The sequence below is a fragment of the Lingula anatina genome, chromosome 1, assembly GCF_051362555.1.
Source record: "Lingula anatina isolate TDL-2025a chromosome 1, LinAna3.0, whole genome shotgun sequence".
In the NCBI taxonomy this organism is placed as follows: Eukaryota; Metazoa; Brachiopoda; class Lingulata; order Lingulida; family Lingulidae; genus Lingula; species Lingula anatina.
The window spans coordinates 12,095,014-12,116,406 of NC_141767.1; the positions used below are offsets into that span (position 1 = coordinate 12,095,014).

The window sequence follows — 21,393 nt, forward strand, 5'->3', positions numbered from 1 at the left end:
TGTCTGCTGTTATTATATAGATATGCGTGACTTGCATCTGTTTATAAGCAAGAAACAAAATTCATTAAATCCAAGTACTTTGTTTTCATTTGGCTGTAATACAAATAAGTGGTCTTGTCAATCTCAAGATTTTCCTGTAGAAATATCATACAGATATAATGTACACATTTATGTACTAAAAACAAATCTTCAGCCTGTTGTGCATTTAGCTAGGGAAAGTTTGAAAAATTTTACCTTTGAGAATATGAATAGTATAATCAGGGCACCAGTATAAGTAAAAATGCTAATTTCAATCACCAACAATTATAGTTGTTGCAGCAGCAAAAAAAAGGTTGTTTTTTTTCCATTATGTCATACACCACCATCAGACTATTTATAGCAAACATTACACTAAAAGAAAATTGGATAGTATAATGGAAGAATTCCCCACTGTTGTTTCCTATCATTATTTGACCTGGGTCCAAATTAAACTTCTGGGGTCATTATTACAAAACAATGCCTTGTCTTCAGCTATTTTTTTCTTTCCTGTGGAAGTGCCTGGAACATAGACTGGGTCTGGGTGTAAATAGCAATTGGTTAAGGGAATAACTCTGTAACCGCTGCAGATGAAATCACCAATTTGAAACTTATGCAGTTGTCAAAAAAAAACCAAGAACAGTCAAGTGTGACAGATTTATGACCTTTGTTCTTTTAAACCAATGTAAAGCAGTCTTGTTTACAAACGTCCTGTGAAAATTAGTATGATTTAACATCATTAGTGATAAAATTTGATTAAAAGCCCCTATTTGTCAAGTAGTACACAAAATCATGAAATCGAAAATAACACTTTTACTTCCAAATCACTGATATGTCATCAGCAAAATATATATAAATTATAATTTATCTACAGACAAATAAAATCCTTGGACATTTTGTGATAATATTATAACAATCAGTATTATTTATTTTTTAGCCCGAATTGGTTAATGGGGTATATGTCCCAAGTGTTGCAATATTTCTCCTTCATAAGTTATACAGGTGATATAATGCTTCAGGGGACTGTCTGTAATAAAAATGGAAGAATGGGTTACTGAAGAAAGTACTGTTTATTAACCTACGGAATAATTTACTACCTACCGAAATACCTTGTGAAACATGAAGTCAAAAAAGACCACAGACAACCTGCTGTTAAAAATTGTGGATGCCTTTTGTGGCTTATGCTCCTACTGCTATGCAAATACGGCAAATTGCTATCAAGTCACTGAATAAGTTCTTTGCCTGCTTACTACTGAGCCACTGGAAATCAAAGACATTCCAGTTCAACAAACTGTATTGGATAAAAATAGAACCAACTAGTGATCACAATTCAAAGCAATATAATTAGAGAATTAGCATCTGATCATTTTGAAAACCACCCCTTTAAAACTGTCAAGTTTCACATTTGGCTTTATTTTACACAGGAAATATTGAATTGCAAAGCAAATATTGAAAGTGTTTCACCACATACTATTTACATTATAACATTTTTCAATTTGACCAACACGTGCTTTGAAAATTAGCACAGCATCACAGCAAAGTATAACAATCATGTAACTTGTACATAAAGCTGACACATTTTACAATCACCCTAAAAACTATCAATTTCCAATTATGTTTTTTGCTTACAATTTGTCCTGTTTAAGGTCCTTATTTTTATATTGTCATTCTGAAACAGTCCACGCTCCACCACTTTACTTATAATATTTATGAGAAAATTCTGTTTAGTATTTTGAGGTACCATTCAACATGCCATTCATATAACAGCTGTTCAACTGTCCAAGACAAAATATTGTTCATGATGCTTCACTACTGCTTGAGTTAGCTCTACTACTATTGTCACCACTAATGCCTTGGTCAGTGGTGCTTGAGTCAACCACATTTGTCTTGTTTCTCCTTCTTCCAAATATGGATGGCATTGAGTACCAGCTTCTCAAAACTGTGGCTTTGGCAATATCATACACAGCTGAGACAGAGTCAGGTGCTGGGCGCACATCCAAAGTGGTAAACTGATAAGTGACTGGATCTACTTCATGTCCTTCATCATAATAGTCTATGATGTACCTCACCTCCTTGCCACAGCGGTCTACAATCCAGTCATGGCGGTCAAAAGGAAGGTCATATCTGAAAACAACATATACAAATCTGTCACTGCAATAATTTGTAACTATACTCAAAATTACTTTGGTCAAACTTTGGTCTCACGTTATCTTAATTATTGAAGGTGGTATTGTTCTTTGAGTAGCAGTTAGTGCACTGGATACTGAACACTTCTCGAAACATGAAGAAGTGAAATCATTTCTCTTACTGAACATCCAGTTCTTAGTTGTCTCCTTCCTGCTCTTTCCAAAAACCTACCAAACTTGTGCTGTCCACTGTCCAAATGATATAACTTTCCACATTTGCATCAATACCCAATTTTCAGGTGAAAAATCATTAATTTGGCTTCATATAAAAAGGAAGAGTAAACTCATTAAAGAAATTTACTATATAGTTACCCTCTCCAATGCCTTATCTTTGCTCTCCAAGAAAAGTCCTTGGCTTTACCTCCAAAGCTTTTCAATTTTGGGTCACAGCATTCCCTGAAAAGTTTCATTTACAATTTTTACTAAAATTTCAATCAATATGCAGCATTATGATCACTTCATCTCTTTCATAATATCAACATAAAATAAACCCCATTCTGTTTTCATAATCCTTGATAGATCATTCCCAAAAATAATAGATCTAGTCTTTTCAGTCAACCTACTTTGCATGCCAGGCCTCCCATTTCAGGACCTCCAACCAGGCTTGCTCATTGTTGGCATTGTGAATTCTAATTATACCATTCATGTCTTCCTCACTGATATCATCTTTTTTCCATCTCCACCCTAAATATATCGGGAAATTGAACAGATTTATTTGCATTTATTTTGTTGAAGCTTCAGAGTGTTTACTTTATATCTATGAATAAAACCAATGGAATGCAATCATGAAAACTTTACAAGCCACATTATCAGTAAAAGTGCAGTTGAAAGATCTACAAATCTCATATCTATTATACTCAAGACTATCCTCTATCAGTTGTGATATTTTACTAGTTTTCATACATTTCCCTTTGTCTTTAACACTGCTTTTCTTACCTTTTCTTAGCATAGCATTCCAGAACATCTGAGGAGATGGATAAACCCAGTATTCATTTTCTGTTCCACCCTTTGGTATGGAAGACACTACTCTGTCAGTGCTTAGCGGAAAAGGTTGGTCTGGAGACGGCCTTTGGTTCGGAGGAGGCATCTAGAAAGCATTATTTTTGTTTATTATACCAAACTGGAATAAAATCTGAGCAGTTATTATGCCACCTATTAATGTGGATTGAAAATTAAAACAATGTATGACAGAACCGACATTCAAACATGCTTCAAATAGTGAATCCCTACAAGATTATCTTTTATTCAGTTGTACTTTTTTGCAAGTAACCATCCTGAAACTGGCAAGAGTATTCAAATCCATACATGATTTAGGAGACTACCATTATAATTACAATCTTTTGGCCTTTACTTAAGTTCAAAATCATCCAATACCTACCATGTTTGTGGGGTCAATATCACCCATGCCTGATGGCAATGGGCCTTCGTTTTCCCTGTTCATTGGGCACTCGCTGGGGTAATACACTGGCTCTGCACTTCTCTGTCCATGCTGTACTGGACACTCACTGGAACTGGACATTGGTGGGTGACCAGGTGGTGGTAGCATGGCACTGTTGTTATTGTTATTTGTGTTGACTTTGTTATGCATTGGGCATCCCTCTGGTGGTCTCTGGACAGAGGGCTGGCTAGCTGGCACAGCTGGAGACTTTTTGCCTGTTAACTGGTCAGTGACAGCAGAACTTGCTTCAGTTGATGTAGCTGCTCCCATTTTTCTATGCAGTGGTGAACACTATAGAGGGCAATCTAAATTAGACAATATCAGTGTTAAAAGCTTACACAGGTATCAGTCTATTCTCAGTTTTGGAATACTATAAAATGTATCATTGTAGTATATCCAAAAAGAGGAATTATTATATAATAGTTAGGGTTCTCAATACCTCGTCCAGATAAGTTCATAAAACAGTTTTAAATACATAAATAGCATATATAAATAACACCGTATCTCAGTTTGCTGTAAGCTTCTGATTTTAAATACAAAGCACATGCTAAGCATTTAAAGGATATAACCTGCATAAAAAGTTCAATATTGATGTGGGTATCTAAAACCAATTTTCCTCCATATGGCACATTTGTGTTCTACATTATTTCGTTTAATTTTTTTTTTCTCACAAATGGCACAAAATTATTTCAAGATTCAAGGCCATAGCAAGCCACTGAAGATGGCACATATTTGGAAAACAAGGAAACAGGTTATGACTAGATAGGGCCAACGGTAAAAAAGTGAAAATAAATTCTCAAGTAATATAGCAATTCTCACCTCAAAAACAGTTTGTAATATGACTTGTCAAAATAAAGGGGAAGTAAATGTATTTCACTATTCACAATCTCTCCTTAGTTATCATCATTACACATCAACACACATTCCCGTGTTAACATACCTTCCATATTTCAAAGTTATCATCTGAATAATAGAGTTCATATACTAGTATTAATATTATATAACACTGGCAATGTGCGTGAATCTAAAGTAAAATAAATATGGTTTGTTAAGGTGAACAACAGATGTGTCAGATGTCTAACAGAAACCAAGATGACATGACAGACACAGTGATCAGAATATATGCAGACACATGCACTGTCTGTATATAAAATTAGTTACAAATAGGAGACTATACCCCCCCCCCTCCCGATCCACTTAAAAAAATGGGGGAATAGTTCTTTCAAAAAAACTAACATGTTGACACGATGTTAGGAAACTACATGTTAGAACTTGACACGATGTTAGGAATTCTACACTTTTCAAATACCTAACTCATACTACTTCTAGTTATTCCACCTCACTGAAACACAGACGAGTTGTGTTACACACACACACACACAGAGAGAGAGAGAGAGAGAGAGAGAGAGAGAGAGAGAGAGAGAGAGAGAGAGAGAGAGAGAGAGAGAGAGAGAGAGAGAGAGAACTACAACTTCTTGCAGAGTGAGAGAGAGTTAACGCTATTGATAACACCAAAATTCTTTTACTTATAACAATGTCAAATAACTTACCACTTTCGTTCTAAATATCTAAAAACATATCATTTTATGTAAGACTGGTTACATCAGCGGCATGAACGCGTGAGTCCAATGTGGTTCGTCTTGTCTAAGTTCCTTCCGATCGCGTGTTACTTTGCGAGATCAAAGATTAAGCTTTTTCATTGGACGAATGAGCAGTAGTCTCGAGGAATAGGGCGCTAAAAATGAAGCAAAAGAACAAGAAGGAAAATACTTTTTCTGGAACTGATGAAAGCCATAACTCAAGAAATGCAACAAAGAGGTAGTATTTTATATACATAATATGAGCTATTAATTTTAACAAATTGAAATGCCAAGGATCTATGCCTGGTAAAATTTGAGACCAATTTTTGAAAAGTCTTTCCCGGCAATTTTTATGTTCGTTGAAATTTAATGTGAATTATTATTATTTCATTTTATCTATTCAGGATATAATTAATAATTATGTGCCTTACATTTGCTTATTTTGTTATTTTCTTCATATTTTGTTTTATCCCTAAGCGTGATTATTTAAAACAGAAACAAAAATTGGACCATATTTACATTTGTTGGTAAAATGTAGATTTGTTGTGTAGACTACACTAGCAGTTTTGAGTAGGTAAACGTAATTAATATTATGAAACGATCTTGATATGATCTTGAGAAGATTTCAAAGGTGCAGGCCTCCACCAAAGAAAGAAAGCGAAAAATTTATTTTAGGGGGAAACATTACCCCTTTCATTGGCAGAGATAATTCTGAAAGCATATTTTTACTTAAAATTTATTAATAACTTTTAATGTATTTCATTTGCAGAAAAAGAAAATCATTAAGCGAACTGGACTCTAGCCTCCAGAATACAAAGCTAACATGGGACATGGATCCCAAGAGGAAGAGCCAAATCTATGAAGATTGTGGTATAAATGAGTTAGAGGAAGACAGCAGGGATGCCTTCCCAGAGCCCACTCCTAAGATTCTCATGGCAATATCTTCAAACCCACCTGGGGTAAGAATACTTGGCTGTAATCCTATATTTATAAATATATATATTATGGCGCTTAACCTGGTATTGCCAGCCCATCAAAACAACCCAAAGGGTGATTGATCCGATTATCCAGTGCATGCAGAAACAACTTTTAACACCTCCATTGGCCATTATATAATAACCATCCCAGTTCTGTGATATCATTTGCCAATGAGTGTCAGAAGTAAGATCTTCCTAGCAACTTGTTAACTGTCGATCTAAAGAAATATGGTCCTCTGGGCTAGTGAACCTGTTGACTATTGGTAAACATGCAGTTTTTCAGCAATGTTTTCTCAGCAAAATCAAGTGCTCAGTGGATCAAACCCTGTAAATAAGTGTCTTAATTTTCCATAGGCAAAAATATACTCATATGAGCTTTAATACGGAATAAATATTAGACTTTAAACAATGAAATAAATAGCAAATCTTGTATCACTGTGCAAGTAAGGTAAATGCTGACATGGAACTGATGTTTGATTATGTAGGCTCCAAAGGCAACAGCCAGATACACAGAATCAGATGATAGTAATGAAGCCCCACATCTTCACCCTTGGATTAAGAACCCAACCCCACACAGGCCGCTAAATGAGGAGAATGAAAATCCTCTGAAGAAAAGAAGAAAGGTTTGCGAAGACAGAGGCAGAAATGGTAAGACATTTCTTAGCTGTGTCTGAATCTTAAAAAGTATCTGCACCATATTATAAAAAGAAATCTGAACAACTTTTGATTAAGATTATAAAAACTATTATTGATTTTCTTTTTGAATGTACTGAATGTAAAAGATACAAAATGTCAGTTTTACCTACCTACTAAACATACTCCTTACATTCTCATACAACAGCTGTGAAGTGCACCCCCTTGGTGCAAGTATTCTGTTAAATTTTTATGGTATTCTGTTTTATTCTAGAGATTAATGGTTTATATACTCTTTCAGAATTATTTGTCAAGCTCTCAGATGAAATCATACTAAACATCTTCACATGGCTGCCCAAGTGTATTCTGGTTAAGTGTGCCAGAGTTTGCAGAAGATGGAAAGGCTTGTGGTAAGAAGATAAACTGGATCTTGGATTTTTGGATCTAAGTTTTGCTTGATTTTTTTTCTTTCCTTCTTTCAAAGTCATAGACTGATAGGAATAAACTTGCTGTTAAATGGTTCTGATATTTACATTTCAGTTTTGATGAGTCATTATGGAAAAGGCTGGATATGGCCAGTAAAGTTTTGAAACCTGGTGTGCTGGGCAGAATACTGAACAGAGGTGTGCGGGTGCTAAGGCTTGCAAAGGCAGAGGTAAGGAGTTTTGGGTTACTAAAACATTGTCACTATAATTCAGTGTGCCAATATGTGGTACTGTGAATAAAGTTAGCTTTTGATTGGGTTAAATAAATCGGGGATATTATTACAGTCTTTGGTAGCCTAACACAATTGTGAACATTTTGATGGAAATTCATCCGTGTAGTCTTTTGATTATGTTATACGCATAAACTTCTTTTTCTTCACTTACTTGAGCTGTACCTAAACAAAGCTTAGTAGCATAGGAACACACTGAGGTAGTGATCGAAAGCTTTGTTTAAGAACAGCTCAAGTAAGTGTAGAAATTAAAAAGTTTAAGCATGTAGCATAATCTGTTAACAAACTTACATTCATAAGCCATAGTGACTCGACATTAAAAATATGATTCCAATCAGTTTCGTGTAATCCCATGTGCTGCAGAGCTCCTAACAGGTACTGTTTTGTTTTAGGTCAATTCACCACTGTTTATTAACAAGCCAGTTGATTTTCCTGATTTGGGGTAAATATTAAGGGATACTTATTTCGTGCACTTCTGTATAGAGGTGAAAACATCTGTTGTGTCATTAAAACATTCACTTTTGTGTTCAACCTATCACATGATTTTCCATATTTCATTCTTTCAGATTGTAATTTATTACAAAATGATAAATGCTTTAAAAATGTTTTCACATTACACTTGTACTGATCTTACATACTTAATATCTTGGCATTTTATCTCCAGGCTAACAAAAGTGCAATATTTAGATCTGTCTATGACTGTAGTTAGTGAAGCAGGTCTGGAGGAACTGTTGGGAAGATGCAAGTCACTGCGAAAACTTAGTCTAGAACACTGTGCCTTGAATGACAAAATATGTGGGTAAGGAGTTAAATTAGCTCAACTTGGCCTTAATATTTAAAAGATTATGCCATGAACATATGTCATGCTATTTCCCATTCAACTATTCTTACATATTCTTGTTATATTTTAACTCTACCTCAACATAAAGGACATTGAATGGATTATAATTTTTGCACATTTTATAAGAATATAGAGCAAACTGATGACAATTTTTGATAAGCTGCATTCTAAAGCAGACAATAAAAAACTCATTTAATGTTTCTTCTTCACATTGCAGATACATCAGTGAAAACAAGTTGCTTGAAGTTCTTAACCTCAGTATGTGCCAAGGAATTACAAAGGATGGGTTAAAAGCAATAGGAAGACAATGTCAAAGGTAAGAAAATAAAATGTGTAGAACTCTTCTTTGTGGTGGTGCTAATCAATAATGAACAAAGCAATCCAATGCCAACATATTTGCTGTAGCACATTTTACGAGAACTTTTCAAAAAAAAAAAAAAACATTTTTAACTTAGAGTCAATATTAATTGTATTTTTACTCTCCACAGGTTGGAAGCATTAAACATAGCCTGGATACAGCCTTCCAAGGAAGTAGTGGACACAGTGGTCACTTCACTGACCAGAGGTCTACTTAAGCTCAATTTCAGTGGATGCAGGGAGCTTTTATCAGATGAAAGTATGTTCCACTTTTGTTTTGCAGTAAAGGCACTGCGAAGCCAGTGCATCAGTTAGCAACAATCAGTTTTTAAAGAATATTCTTAAGTTTTGTACAAAACCAAGCCAGTGCATACTGTAAAGCAAGGGTGTTGTATATATATTATTTCGTTTTCAAGTATTATTCACAAGCAATTAATTCAGTATTTCTCCAATTCTGTTGCAGATGTTCTTCAGCTTGTGACAACCTGTCCACACTTGAGGGAGCTGGATCTCAGTGACAGCACCTTTCTGTCCCCAGCAGCAGTAGAGTGTGTGGCTGACAACCTGCGTGGCTTGGAATATGTGGCTTTCAGCCGCTGCTACCAGATACCACCCAACACATTTGTGTAAGTAGATTATGTAATACTGACATTAATTTGAACTTTAACTATATGTGTTAATATCAACTGTAAGTTGCATGTTCACAACTTGAAGCTTATTTTATAAAATATCTTTAACCAGTGGTATTGTGTATCAGTTGTATGAGCTTTTTTCTGTGTAATCATCTCTGAGATTTTTAATTTAATTCTGTTAAAACCTCTGGACCAGTCGGTTTATTGTTTTGCTCCCATGATAAATGCTTGGCGATTTTTTAAAAACCATGCTCATGTGTGAAATATGTTTGATTAAACAAATAATGTCATCTTCAGGTAAAATTTGCCTGACATTTAATACTAGGATTTCAAAAATTCATTTTTCACCTAATAATTAATACATTACAGTTGTTTAAACCACCTTGTGACCCTGCTGGCATTAGATGTATTTGGAATGATGAAAGAATCTTCTTTGGAAAATCTGAGAGAAAGTATGTCACAGATTGAAATCAACAAGTATCACTTTTCAAGCATAGCAAGACCTACCACAGGAATAAGGAGGACAAGTGTTTGGGGTCTCAGAGTTAGAGATCAGGTGGTGGCATGATCTATATTAAAATTCAAAGATTCTATAAATGTATATGCAAACATCTGTACATGTATACAACATAACTCATACAGCAACAAAGGTCTTGCTTAGTTTGTTGTTTATGAAATTGTGATCTGTAAGTGCTTTGCACTTTCTTAATATGTTACTGGATGTTATATAATTTTGTACATGATAATTTCTTTTAAGCATGTGAAATTTCTAGTATTCAGTTTTCATCAAAGCTATAAAATCTTTTTGTAATCTAATTTTTAAATTAATAGGTATTCCAAATGTTAATTTAATTTTAAAAGCTAAAGATTTATTATTTTATCACAACTGGTCTTTGCTTTATATATAACTTAACTGCTTTGATTTTAAGTTTTCCGAAATGTGCACATTTTTGAGTTATTGTGTAATGCATATATTTTAAAGAAAAAACAAGCGAATTCACAGAACATTACACCTGTTTACCATTGGATTGGCCTTTATCTGAAATAAGGGGGACAAAGCTGAGCCTCAAGGATAAGTCTTGCTGAACATGTCAGTTGCTTGCAGAGCCATGTCAAAAGTCGTGTTTATCTTAATAAGTTTATTTACATGAAATCTTAACATGAATTTTAAAATCATTGGATATATATATTTGAGGTTTTACTGCAACTCGTAAAGTGTTACTTTATGTTCTAATTTGAAGAAATGGTTATAGAAGTCATTTAGACGGGGAATAAGCTTTTACTAACTTGTGAAGGTTATCCTTGTCAGTGACAATAAACTTTTCTTCTAATAACATTGTTCTTTTTACTCTTTGTTCAATCTTTCTTCAGAAAGTAAGGTTTCAGATCAAATATACATCTCTCTCTAATGAGAGCCTTAAGACAAGACAATATTTCATAATTTTATTTCTAATGTGTACAAACCACAATTGAAATAGTGAAATTAATTTACAATCAAGTTCTGGCATGGTCGTTAAGTAGTTACATCCAAGCAGGGCTGTAAGTCATGAAATTAAGGTATCCTGCATGTATTTAATACTGCCCCAGTCATTTTTATCCTGCAGAGTTCATCTTTCCTAATTCAGACTTAAACAATAAAATGCTCAAAAAGTTAATCTGAAGTACGAGGGCGAGTCAATAAATAACCAGCCTAACCTATTTCGGGTTGAGATCTACTTCTTTTTCAATATGATTTCCCTCCAGGGCAATGCACTTGGACCAACAGGGTTCAAGTGCAATCAGCCCAGAAGTGAAGAAGTCGGGGTCCTTTCCATTGAACCACTCCTCAACTGCGGCCACGACTTGGCTGACAAGACCTGGCTTCATCTTCTAAAGATGTTCTACCGCGTTTAAACTCCCCAACCCAGAATTTTACTTGCGCATAAGATGGTGCAGAAGACCCATACACATCAACTAACTCGGCATGTATGTCCTTACCAGTTTTACCTTTTAAATGCAAGTACCGAATTCCAGCACGGTACTCCATTTTTGATGAAAAGCTTGCTTTTACATCACTAGCCATGTTTGACATTCAATATCTGACAAACAAATGACCATATTCATATGTAGTTTTGTACCCAGGTACAATACATGTATTGAAACAATGCGTGAAAATCGTGGATGTCTCGGTTGATTGGAGATGTGTTAGGCTGGTTATATATTGGCTCACCCTCTTATATTTTCCAAGTTTTAGTACCTTGCATGTACATAAGGCATCTCACAAACCAAGGTCAATGTCTATCACAGGTTCTATGAGGTATAGGTCTTTGGCATGTCTAAACTAAGCCAAGTAAATCTTTCTACTCTGCTATATTTACTATTCGAATTATATTTTGCATAAAAAATACAATTAACGCTTCAATGTCCAAATCTGGTCAAGTTATCCCAATTCTGGGATTTAAATGTTTTCTCAATAATTAAATTTACCAGACAAAGTTAACTCAAAAAGACACTTGTGTATCTTTAATATAAGGCCAGCACCACCCAAGAGTATATTTTTGAATGCGACAAAATTTACTTTAAAATTCTCTATCCTTGTTTCTTGGAAAGGTAAATGAAGTCCTTATTTTCTCTTGTCATTTACTTATCCATCTTTCGTAAAGATGCTCATTTGGGCTCCATCACAGATCATGTTTTTCTGGCATATTATTTCTCAAAGTAAGTCATAACTTGAGTATGCAGCCCAAACTGAAACAAAGACATCACAGGTAAGTAGATAGCATCTTTTGACACTTAAACTACAAGTACTTGTTTAGTACAAATTTCTACACATTTTCATAAAATTCCCAATTATGAACAGAGTATTTAAATCCGGTTACAAGGAATGTCATGTAACTGAATGGTAAGAGAAAATGCTTACTATTTTGTCATTAAATTTAAAGAGAGATAAATACAACCTCGGTGTTTTATCTGGGGATGTGGTCACTTCAGACTTACAAATGTACCACAAACGGTGTGATATCAATACAGCTTTCATTCATTTCTTTTCCTCAATATATGAAAATGTACAGACCCAACACCATTAATGCAGTTTTACCTTCTAAAAGCCTAACCCCTTCTTCCAAGAATGCTTTTGGCTCATCCACATTAATTTTAGCACTTTATTCTAATGTAATCATACCTTGAATACCACTGCAAGTAACACTCCCAAAATAAGAAATGGAATGAAAGGAGGACCACTTGATTTCTTCCCTTTACCACCAATAACCCAATTGATAAAATTCTTTTTTCTCTCAGTGTAGGGAGGATATCGCAGCCTGTAAGCAAAGCATGTTATGTTAAATGTAAAGGGGGTAAGTTGTCAACATGTGTTCAGCAGCACACAAATGTTTGTTCCAAGTTCGATCTAACGTGTCATCCTATAGGTATTTCGGATTATGAAATTCTTTGTACAAAGACAATTGTAAATGAAATTTCAAATTTCATGTACAACCCTGTGATAACTAGTACCTGAAGTGACCACCATGGGAAAGAGGAAATGGGCAAGTAAAAAACAATGAATTGGGAAAACTCATCATATTTAACCTGATGGCATGTGTTAGTATTACAGGATATTTTTGTATATACCTTCAAAACAAGGAATATGCCCAACTTGGACCTCTGTTCACTGCCCACTGGGCATATTTTAAGTGTCCTTCACGGTATGGTGGATACCTCAGACTAGTATGAAGGGGAGAAAAGAGTTCGGTATTTCAAACTATTTCTAAAATAGTGACCCTTGAACATAACTGCTTTTAATATCAATTGATGGATATAAGAAGATATCAAACTTTAGTGTATCAAAGACAATTTTATTAGAGGAAATGTCTATGATAACATCTTAAAATCCACTGAACAAAATGACTATTCTATACATATATAATTCCTGTTCTATTCAAAGATGACAAGTAAAATTCACATTCCTTAAATATTTTCCCATTGTTTAAGTATTATGAGCCATATAACCCTTACAAGGAACGCTTACCACTTATACATTTCTTACTACTTACCCATTTACAGATTCCATATTCAGCGCCTTCATGAGGCATGAGCGTCTGTGAGAGAAGGTCTCAAATGAATGTTTTCCATGGTAACCACCCATACCACTGTGACCAACACCACCAAATGGCAGAGTATTTAGTCCAAATTGAACCATGACATCATTGATACAGGCACTGCCACTGCTTGTGCAATCCAGGATTCGTTTGGCAAGTTTCTTATCATGAGAGAAGACATACAGCGCAAGGGGCTTTTCCCTGAAAGATAAGTAAAAAGTTGAAGATCATACAATAGTTAAATGTATTGTCGCAGTAAGAAAAAATATGGTCCAGTCATTTTTACAAAAATAATCTTGATTTCTGTCAAAAGCATTTGGGTCAAAACATAAAACAGTTAGGCAAATTTAGTATTCTAATTGCAAAAAAATCATAACTTTCTTTAGGAAACCTCTTTTACCTGAAACAGGTTACTATTTAAGGTGAAAATATTTGAAAAAATATTCTTAATTATCCTTACCCCTCATTAATCATTTCCAAAGCCTCCTCAACACCATTAACTGTTATAATAGGTAGGATTGGACCAAATATCTAGAAAGTTTTAGTAAACTATTTACTTTCTACATCTTTATGTCAAGCAAAACTGAAACAGTGCTTGGAAATCAGAAGAGGAATCCCACATAAGCATTCCATTTAGCAACCTCAACACTAAAAATACTTTTTCCTAGTTATATTCTTTGAGTATCACCACTGTCTGAGTGTAATACAGGATACTTCTAAAGCTTTATCTGTTATTCATCAAAATATTTCATCAAACATAATGATTATATCTTTAATAAAAAAATAGCCATCAAGGTCTTATTGAAGACCACTATATTTTAGACAACTATATTTTATGCTACTATAGCTCACCTCCTCCTGCATGACAGCATCACCAGGTTTTACATCTACAAGTACCGTAGGTTCAATGAACAAATCCTGTTCATCAGTGGCTCCACCTAATGCAATTTGAGCCCCATTCAACATCTTCTTCAGGCGACTTTCAAAAGGGGGAAAAACAAAATTTTCAATTGAAATGCAGTTTCCTCTGGTCATCACCCATTTTTCAAGAAGGCAAACATTCATTCATGCATTTGAGTTCTAATAAATGATATATGGTAGTTTATGGGCCAGTATTGCTCGTGCATTAAAAATTACTCATTGATAAAGGTCTAAGACACAAATAGGCAAGCATCCCCTTCCCAGTTCATTTGTATACATACATTAGCTTCTATTATTATCTGAACCTAACCACTGTCAAAAATGTAACATTTCACAAATTTAAAGTATGAAAAAATTATCTTACTGAAAATGTCTGATATTCACAATCCTACAATAGTAGTCAGACTGCTTTGGGTTCTTTTCTTCAAAAAACTGCTGAATTGCTCTCTTCATGCTGTCAAGAAAGCGTGCCTAAAATATGATCATAAAAAAATCAATCAGAACATTTGCAGATCATGTTCTCATGATTTATGAAAAATGCACATCCAGTTCACACTGCGTAAAAAAGTTATTTCAAGAGAAATAGATGCACAGCTATCAATGAAATGATGCAAAACTATTCCCAGTTGATAACACATTTTTAAGTACAGAATTCTAAAATGTGAAATACTTGCATACAGAATCACCCCATTTCATTCTCACAAAACAAAAGGGTACAAAGGTGCATCTTGAGTTAACACAGTGTAAAAATAATCATGTAAAATTTTAGCAAAAATTTGGATCATTACATTGTATGTAATTCAATTTCTTAGGTTTATTTTTAAATAGTCCAGTACGTATACTACAATCAATAAATCAAGACAAACCTGAACCTCCTCCGTACAAAGAATGTAGTCTGGGGCAATACATGATTGCCCTGCATTGACAAACTTCCCCCAGAGAATTCTCTTTGCTGCTACATCAAAATCACAGTTGCTGTCAATATACACAGGACTGAAAATTGAACAAAAGAAAAGTTGACTGCACTATCAAATGTAGCACATGGATGGTATTACGTTTTCAAGAGTTCAACTACTAAATGACTGATCTCTATATTTATTTCTCAGGCGGAGAGACCTAGAGTTTCCTAAGACAGCATGGACAATCCACATATTGGTGCGACTGACCTAACTTTATCTGATGACAATACAAACTGTTCTCTATATAAAATATACATGAGATTAAGTGCAATTTAAGAGTGATTCTTATAGAAAGAGATACTGAAGCCAATTTAACTCAATCTTAAAAGACAATTATTAGAAGCTTTGAACGCAATTAAATTGAGACTGATTTTAACTTTAACTAGGGGATGAAGCCACAAATGAAATTACAACTGAAAACATCCTTTAAAACTTCATTACAGGTTTTTCTAATGAAAAAAATACATTAATTTACAGATTTAGGCAATATTGTTACAGCTGATTCATCTAACCAATATTTACCAAATGGTGACATAATATGATTTAAAATATAAAGTTTCTAAAATGTAATGTGGCCATGAAATAAACACTATGACATCACTCTGGTGTGGACACCCAATGCACGAGGAAAAACGGAAAAAAGGGCATATGGACCTGAAGTGCTTCCAAGACAATAAATTTCCCTTTCATAAATACTTTGACCAGAACCACAGGAAAAAAGAGGATCAGAGAGCCAGGGGCTGCCTCATTAGAGTACACCAGCTGAGAGCAGTTGATTAAAAGAGGGTGAATACTGCACCAAGGATTTTTAGCTGTAAAATTAGTTGTATTAAAAGAAAATGCCCAGAAAAATTAATATATTTAAACATAAAGAATGAATAGCTGTCTTGCTTACATTTGTATGAAAATGCTCATACCAACCCTTAAAAGTAATGCAGTTCAGTAAGGTGCAGAAAAAAATCATTTTGTCCTCATGAAGTTGGAGAAAGAACAGCATCCTTAATCAATGCCAAGAGAATAGTGTAGAGCAAAAACTATGAATAACTCTGAAACTGGAACTTACGTTAGCAACTGACCAACGTAGCAGTCTCAATCTGAAACCTTTCACTAGGTAATGGCATGGATGGACTAGTGAAAGGTCTTGTGCTGGATAACTGGATGACTAAAAACATTCACTTGTTATAGTTTTGAATGTTTAAGACCTCTGCTGCAATGCGCTTGCACTGGCTAGGTTAGTACTTATTTCATCTTGATCAGGTGAACTCAAAATGAGACTGACCATAATAAATAATTACATGCAGCATTGGTAGTAAAAAGTAGTGGTTACTTCATAATTCCCAACTTGACCTTGAGATATATGATATACCTTTTCCCTCCAAGTTCTAGTGTAACTGGTGTAAGGTTTTCTGCTGCAGCTTTCATCATGATCTTGCCAACCATTGTGTTCCCAGTGTAAAAGATGTAGTCAAACCTCTCCTTCAAAAGTGAAGTTATCTCTGGTACTCCCCCTGTCACTACTTTTATGCAGTCCTGAACAAAGAAATAGATTTATAATATATAATTGCCATTTCATGAAAAATAACAATATAAGTTAATTTTAAATAAATCTAAATATATTCTAAATTTTATGACATATAAACATAGAGATGAAAGTTTAGAATATCAACACTCCTATACTCATATGTATTAGGGCTTTTGTATTTCAAAACTATGTGATGTAAGCTTGCCTAATTTAAGCAATATTATATAGCATTCAAATACAGATAAGTACATCTTGAAAATGTTGCCACTGTTGTATATTTATTTTAAAAAACAATATCTGTATTCAAACATTGGAAAAACAAATGCAACTTTCTTCAAATATATTAGTTGGACTACATACCGCCTACAACTTATTTTACTCAAGGTTTTTAATATTTTAAAATATTATTATTAGTTTGATTCATAATACATTTATGATAAAACATAGGTTCTGAACTTTATTGTGCTATATCTAAGGCAACAGCAAAATAATCATATTTTATTGTTTTAATTTCTAAATCAAAATGGAATAATGTAGCTTACGAATCTCTGTCGCTGAAATTCTCATTTCGTGTATTTTTATGTTGTCATTCTAGCTATTATAACTGCAGGTACAAGCTCCTCATTTGCCCAATTATACAATCCACGTATTGTTGGGAAGTGATCCAACAAGGCATTACTCAGGCGTAGTTAAGAAGGTCATGTTTTATCTTAGTGCAAAGGGCCTAAACAGAGAGAGTAAACCTGGCAAACAGGTGCCAGGCATTGCAGTTTAAAACAGTTGTAGCAGAACAAATTTAAGTCCTGTTGGTGCAACGGGGTGCTGGTGCCCACCACACTTGCTTTGATCTTCATAAATGGCAACAGAAAATTAGCACATTACGTACCTGATCTAAATATTGTGGGATGGTTCTTTCTAGAAATTCTGCTGTGGCTTCAGTCATTTCAGAAGGCTTGATAATAACACAGTTACCTGAAAAGGAAAATGTCTAGGCAAAAGTCTGAGTAAAAAATGTGCTGCCGCCTTGGTGTTACCCCTAATGTGTGCTTGTATGTAATAATTATAAATAATTTATATCAAGCAAATACATAACTTGCTGCCATATCTTGTAGTACTTTTTCCTTAACACGAACTGCTTTTTAGTAAGTCATTTATAATTTTTTCTTTCTAATAATCCTTGTATCAATTGTGTTAGATGCGGCAACCACATGGAGTTCAATGTGTTTTTGTTACCTGCAGCCAGAGCTCCAATGAGGGGTGCCAATGCAAGCTGCACAGGATAGTTCCATGGGCTGACAATAAGTACCACACCATATGGTTCCCTCTTGATAAAACAATCATTTGACATGTTCAATAAATCCTTCTTCACCTAAATAAAGAATAGAGAACAAGTGTGAATTCACAAATGCCCTTGCTGGAGGAGATTCACCCAAAACCTAATATGTGTGAAAACTTTGAAAGACTGTAACATCTTCACTTCAAAATGTCTTGTTCTGCCAGTACATCACTTACCTTCTCTGGTTTTACCCAGCTGTCTAGGTTATTCAGTGCATAGTATCCCTCATTCTTTGTCAGGGTAACTTCATTCAGAATTGCTTCAAATTCAGACTGAAACGAAGAGAAAATAATAATTACATTGCCTTTTAAAGTAATAGTTATGTGTACATTTTCAAGCTAAATTTCAACATCATCATTAAAGTTATCACTGTTATTCTAGATTTTTTTTAGGCTATAATCCTTGAACAGCATATTGTAAGACAACATTGTATCACATAAATAAAAAAATACAAATCAAGAGAAATCCAGAAAATTTTTTAAACTGATATTACTCTATGAATGTTTAAGTAATAACTAATTCACTTACCTTGCGCATATCTTTTTTGACAACCTGACAAATTTCATCTTTCTTATCTTCAATGAGTTGAATTACATTTTGTATCTGTTTCCGTCGCCATTCAACAGATTTTGTTTTTCCGGAATTAAATGTTTTTCTCACACTTGCAACAAGCTGTAAATGAATAACTGAATGACATAAGTTTTATCTCACTAAAAAACAATGCAACTACTAGTGCAGTCAAAAGCTTTCCTAGCTATGAACAAACTAGCAAAATATGAAAAGACACTAAGTTATAACAGTTTATATGCAAGCAATGAGCCTGTAAAACAGAGATTTCATACATGTAACAGGCTCAGCAAATTACCAATCAATATCAATTACGGCATTGTCGATGTCTTCCTACTGATACTACAGCTTACTTCTGTAAGCTAAAATTATAAAGATATTCACAGTTAAAGATATATATGAAGTAAGTACAGATTCCCTATAAGACACATAAACCACTACTATCAGTATCTTACACAACTCAAATTAAGTCCACGTGCCAAAAAAATAAATCAAATTAATCTTTCAATCAATAAAATTAAAAAAATTAATACTGCACCCTCCTCAAATTTCTGGTTGTAAAGGGATAACAACTCTTCATTTTGGAGGGAAAGAGCCATAAAATGAATATTCCTGGAAGAAAAGCCCATCTTCCCATATTTTCCAAAGGCTGTGGAATCCAACATTCAAAGTTCAAAGTTATTTGCTTTTTTTTTTTTGTATTTTTTTGTAATAATCTCTTAAGATTTCAGGATAAGTGCTATGACCGCCGCTTTATTGGTGAAATGGATTTTTTCACATTTCTGTGTATTGTTTACAATGTATTTATTGTAGAATTTTGAATCTAATATGAAGAGTTGTCTGCCAATGACAATGTATGGCATATTACTTCTGTGTACACAATAGCATAATTATTCAAATGAGAGTTGGTGAAATGACCAAGGATAATATATGGCACAAAAAGATAGCAGAAAATATGTTCAAATATCACTATGAGAAATATAAAATGATACCCTTGATATTTCTTTAAGTTATACTTTTTTAAACTATATGGTGGCATTTGGATGCATTTTTAGTGACAAAGACGTGTCAACTCAGTTCAAATGCATCTTTATATTATCAAGCTAAATAATATGAATACATGGAATATCAATGATCTTCACAACATTAGTACACGTGACATGGATAATGTCCTAGTTTTTGACCTCAAATTCAATAAATGTAAACAAACTAAATAATGGACTCAGCTTTCAATTTGCAGTCACTCTTAGCTGCATCTGCCTCAGCAGTCTACCTGTATGCTGTCTATCACAGTAAATGCTCAAATTAACAAAGGCATACATTGATATGACACAACAATTATGCAGTTCACCAAAGCATTTAAATCGAACAACAGTGTTATCTTTATAATAACAAGCTAAATGATATGAATAAATTTATCTATGACCTGTTGAGCCTTAGCATGCATGACAATATACTAAACATTACCTGCTGATATGATATATGGAAGACATCGTAGTTTTTTTACCTCAAATTCAATAATTCTAAACTGAGGAAATAATTGCTTTAGTTTTATATTCTCAGGCACTCTTAGCAAAGTCTGCCTCAGCAGTCTACTCAAGAGTGACATCTTTGTAATAAAAAGCTTAAGTCCTAGTTTTTGACCTCAAATTCAATAAATGTTAACAAAGTAAATATTTGCATCAGTTTTGGGTCTAACATGCAAGGTTCTTACCAGAGGTAGAGCCTCTTCTATACAATGGGGTAACTACCGTTTCGATCCTAGTTAGCACTTTGAAAAATAATTAAGTAATTGTATTGGTACACAAACCAATTTGACAACATTTAACTCTATTTATTACAGCTATGCAGTAGTTTTAGCACTTACGCATGTCACTTGAAAGTGATGCCACATACAGGCAAAACAATTTCTAACAAAGAGTGCTATGAGGCCTTACCTTAGCATATGAAAGGCAGATAACTGAGGCAAAATAAATAAGAGATCATATTAACAAAAGCTTGTAACTTATATGCTTAATTGCCTAAAGAATAAGTTTAAAATTGTTCTATTTGACAAGATTTTATATCTGAACTCACTGACATATTAATATAAAACTGTCATTCTATTCTTCAACTTTCTGGTCAGTTTACTGTAAACTGTGGACTTTCGACCCTGTCCCTCTAGCTGAGACTGCCTGCGCGGTCTACCGGTATGCTGTCTGGCACAGCAAATGCTCAAATTAACAAAGACATGTACTGATATGACACAACAGTTTATGCAGTTCACCAAAAACATTAGAATCAAAAAACAGTGTCATTACCGTCGAGTAAGCAGGAGTTGCCATCACTCACGCTCCTAGCGGTCCTTGTTTGTTGTTCACTTTGACCTCTTTTATCAAGGTCAAGGTCAGTTAACCATAAAGAAAAGAAGGTGTATTTATAAACTTTTGTTGTTTATGCAGATAGTGAAGATATGGTTTTTTAAACTTTGATTGATAATCATAATTCATAGTTTGTATTTTTAAAATATTGCTTGTTAATGCTAAAAGAATCGCAACCAGTTCTCCAATCTTTGTTGTGGGTTACGGGCACCTGTTTTAACAGAAACCCGTAAGGATAATAATCTTAAGAAATATATTTAAAAAATCAGTAGAATGCAAGT

The 21,393-nt window shown here is 34.1% G+C and overlaps 3 protein-coding genes across 7 annotated transcripts; 1 reads left to right on the forward strand and 2 right to left on the reverse strand.

Moving 5' to 3' along the window:
* Positions 1-813: 813 nt before the first annotated feature.
* Positions 814-5,336, reverse strand: LOC106171234 (holocytochrome c-type synthase-like). The gene is made up of 6 exons (XM_013551472.2): positions 5,190-5,336; positions 3,580-3,944; positions 3,138-3,288; positions 2,765-2,885; positions 2,514-2,597; positions 814-2,139 (listed from the first exon to the last, which is right to left on the reverse strand). Exons 2-6 carry the CDS (start codon positions 3,907-3,909, stop codon positions 1,812-1,814), a joined length of 1,014 nt encoding a protein of 337 aa, XP_013406926.1. The 5' UTR covers positions 3,910-3,944; positions 5,190-5,336; the 3' UTR covers positions 814-1,811.
* On the forward strand, positions 5,321-10,708 carry LOC106171246 (S-phase kinase-associated protein 2). Its single transcript, XM_013551514.2, has 11 exons — positions 5,321-5,457; positions 5,989-6,178; positions 6,682-6,844; positions 7,131-7,239; positions 7,370-7,484; positions 7,937-7,986; positions 8,209-8,343; positions 8,603-8,701; positions 8,874-9,001; positions 9,206-9,368; positions 9,744-10,708. The coding sequence occupies exons 1-11, from the start codon at positions 5,381-5,383 to the stop codon at positions 9,940-9,942; spliced, it is 1,428 nt and encodes a 475-aa protein (XP_013406968.2). The 5' UTR covers positions 5,321-5,380; the 3' UTR covers positions 9,943-10,708.
* A 95-nt stretch (positions 10,709-10,803) lies between these two features.
* On the reverse strand, positions 10,804-21,204 carry LOC106171245 (aldehyde dehydrogenase family 3 member A2). Of its 5 annotated transcripts, none has more exons than XM_013551510.2 (13): positions 21,053-21,204; positions 18,714-18,857; positions 18,362-18,457; positions 18,083-18,218; positions 17,736-17,821; positions 16,694-16,857; positions 15,235-15,361; positions 14,733-14,839; positions 14,300-14,426; positions 13,908-13,978; positions 13,403-13,648; positions 12,535-12,670; positions 10,804-12,101 (listed from the first exon to the last, which is right to left on the reverse strand). In XM_013551510.2, the coding sequence occupies exons 1-13, from the start codon at positions 21,074-21,076 to the stop codon at positions 12,060-12,062; spliced, it is 1,506 nt and encodes a 501-aa protein (XP_013406964.2). In that variant the 5' UTR covers positions 21,077-21,204; the 3' UTR covers positions 10,804-12,059. The 5 variants fall into 5 exon arrangements, with proteins under 5 accessions (XP_013406964.2, XP_086857812.1, XP_086857813.1 ...); XM_087001686.1 differs by lacking the exon at positions 21,053-21,204 and adding an exon at positions 19,291-19,347; XM_087001687.1 differs by lacking the exons at positions 12,535-12,670; positions 21,053-21,204 and adding exons at positions 12,981-13,073; positions 19,291-19,347.
* Between the last annotated feature and the right edge of the window lie 189 nt (positions 21,205-21,393).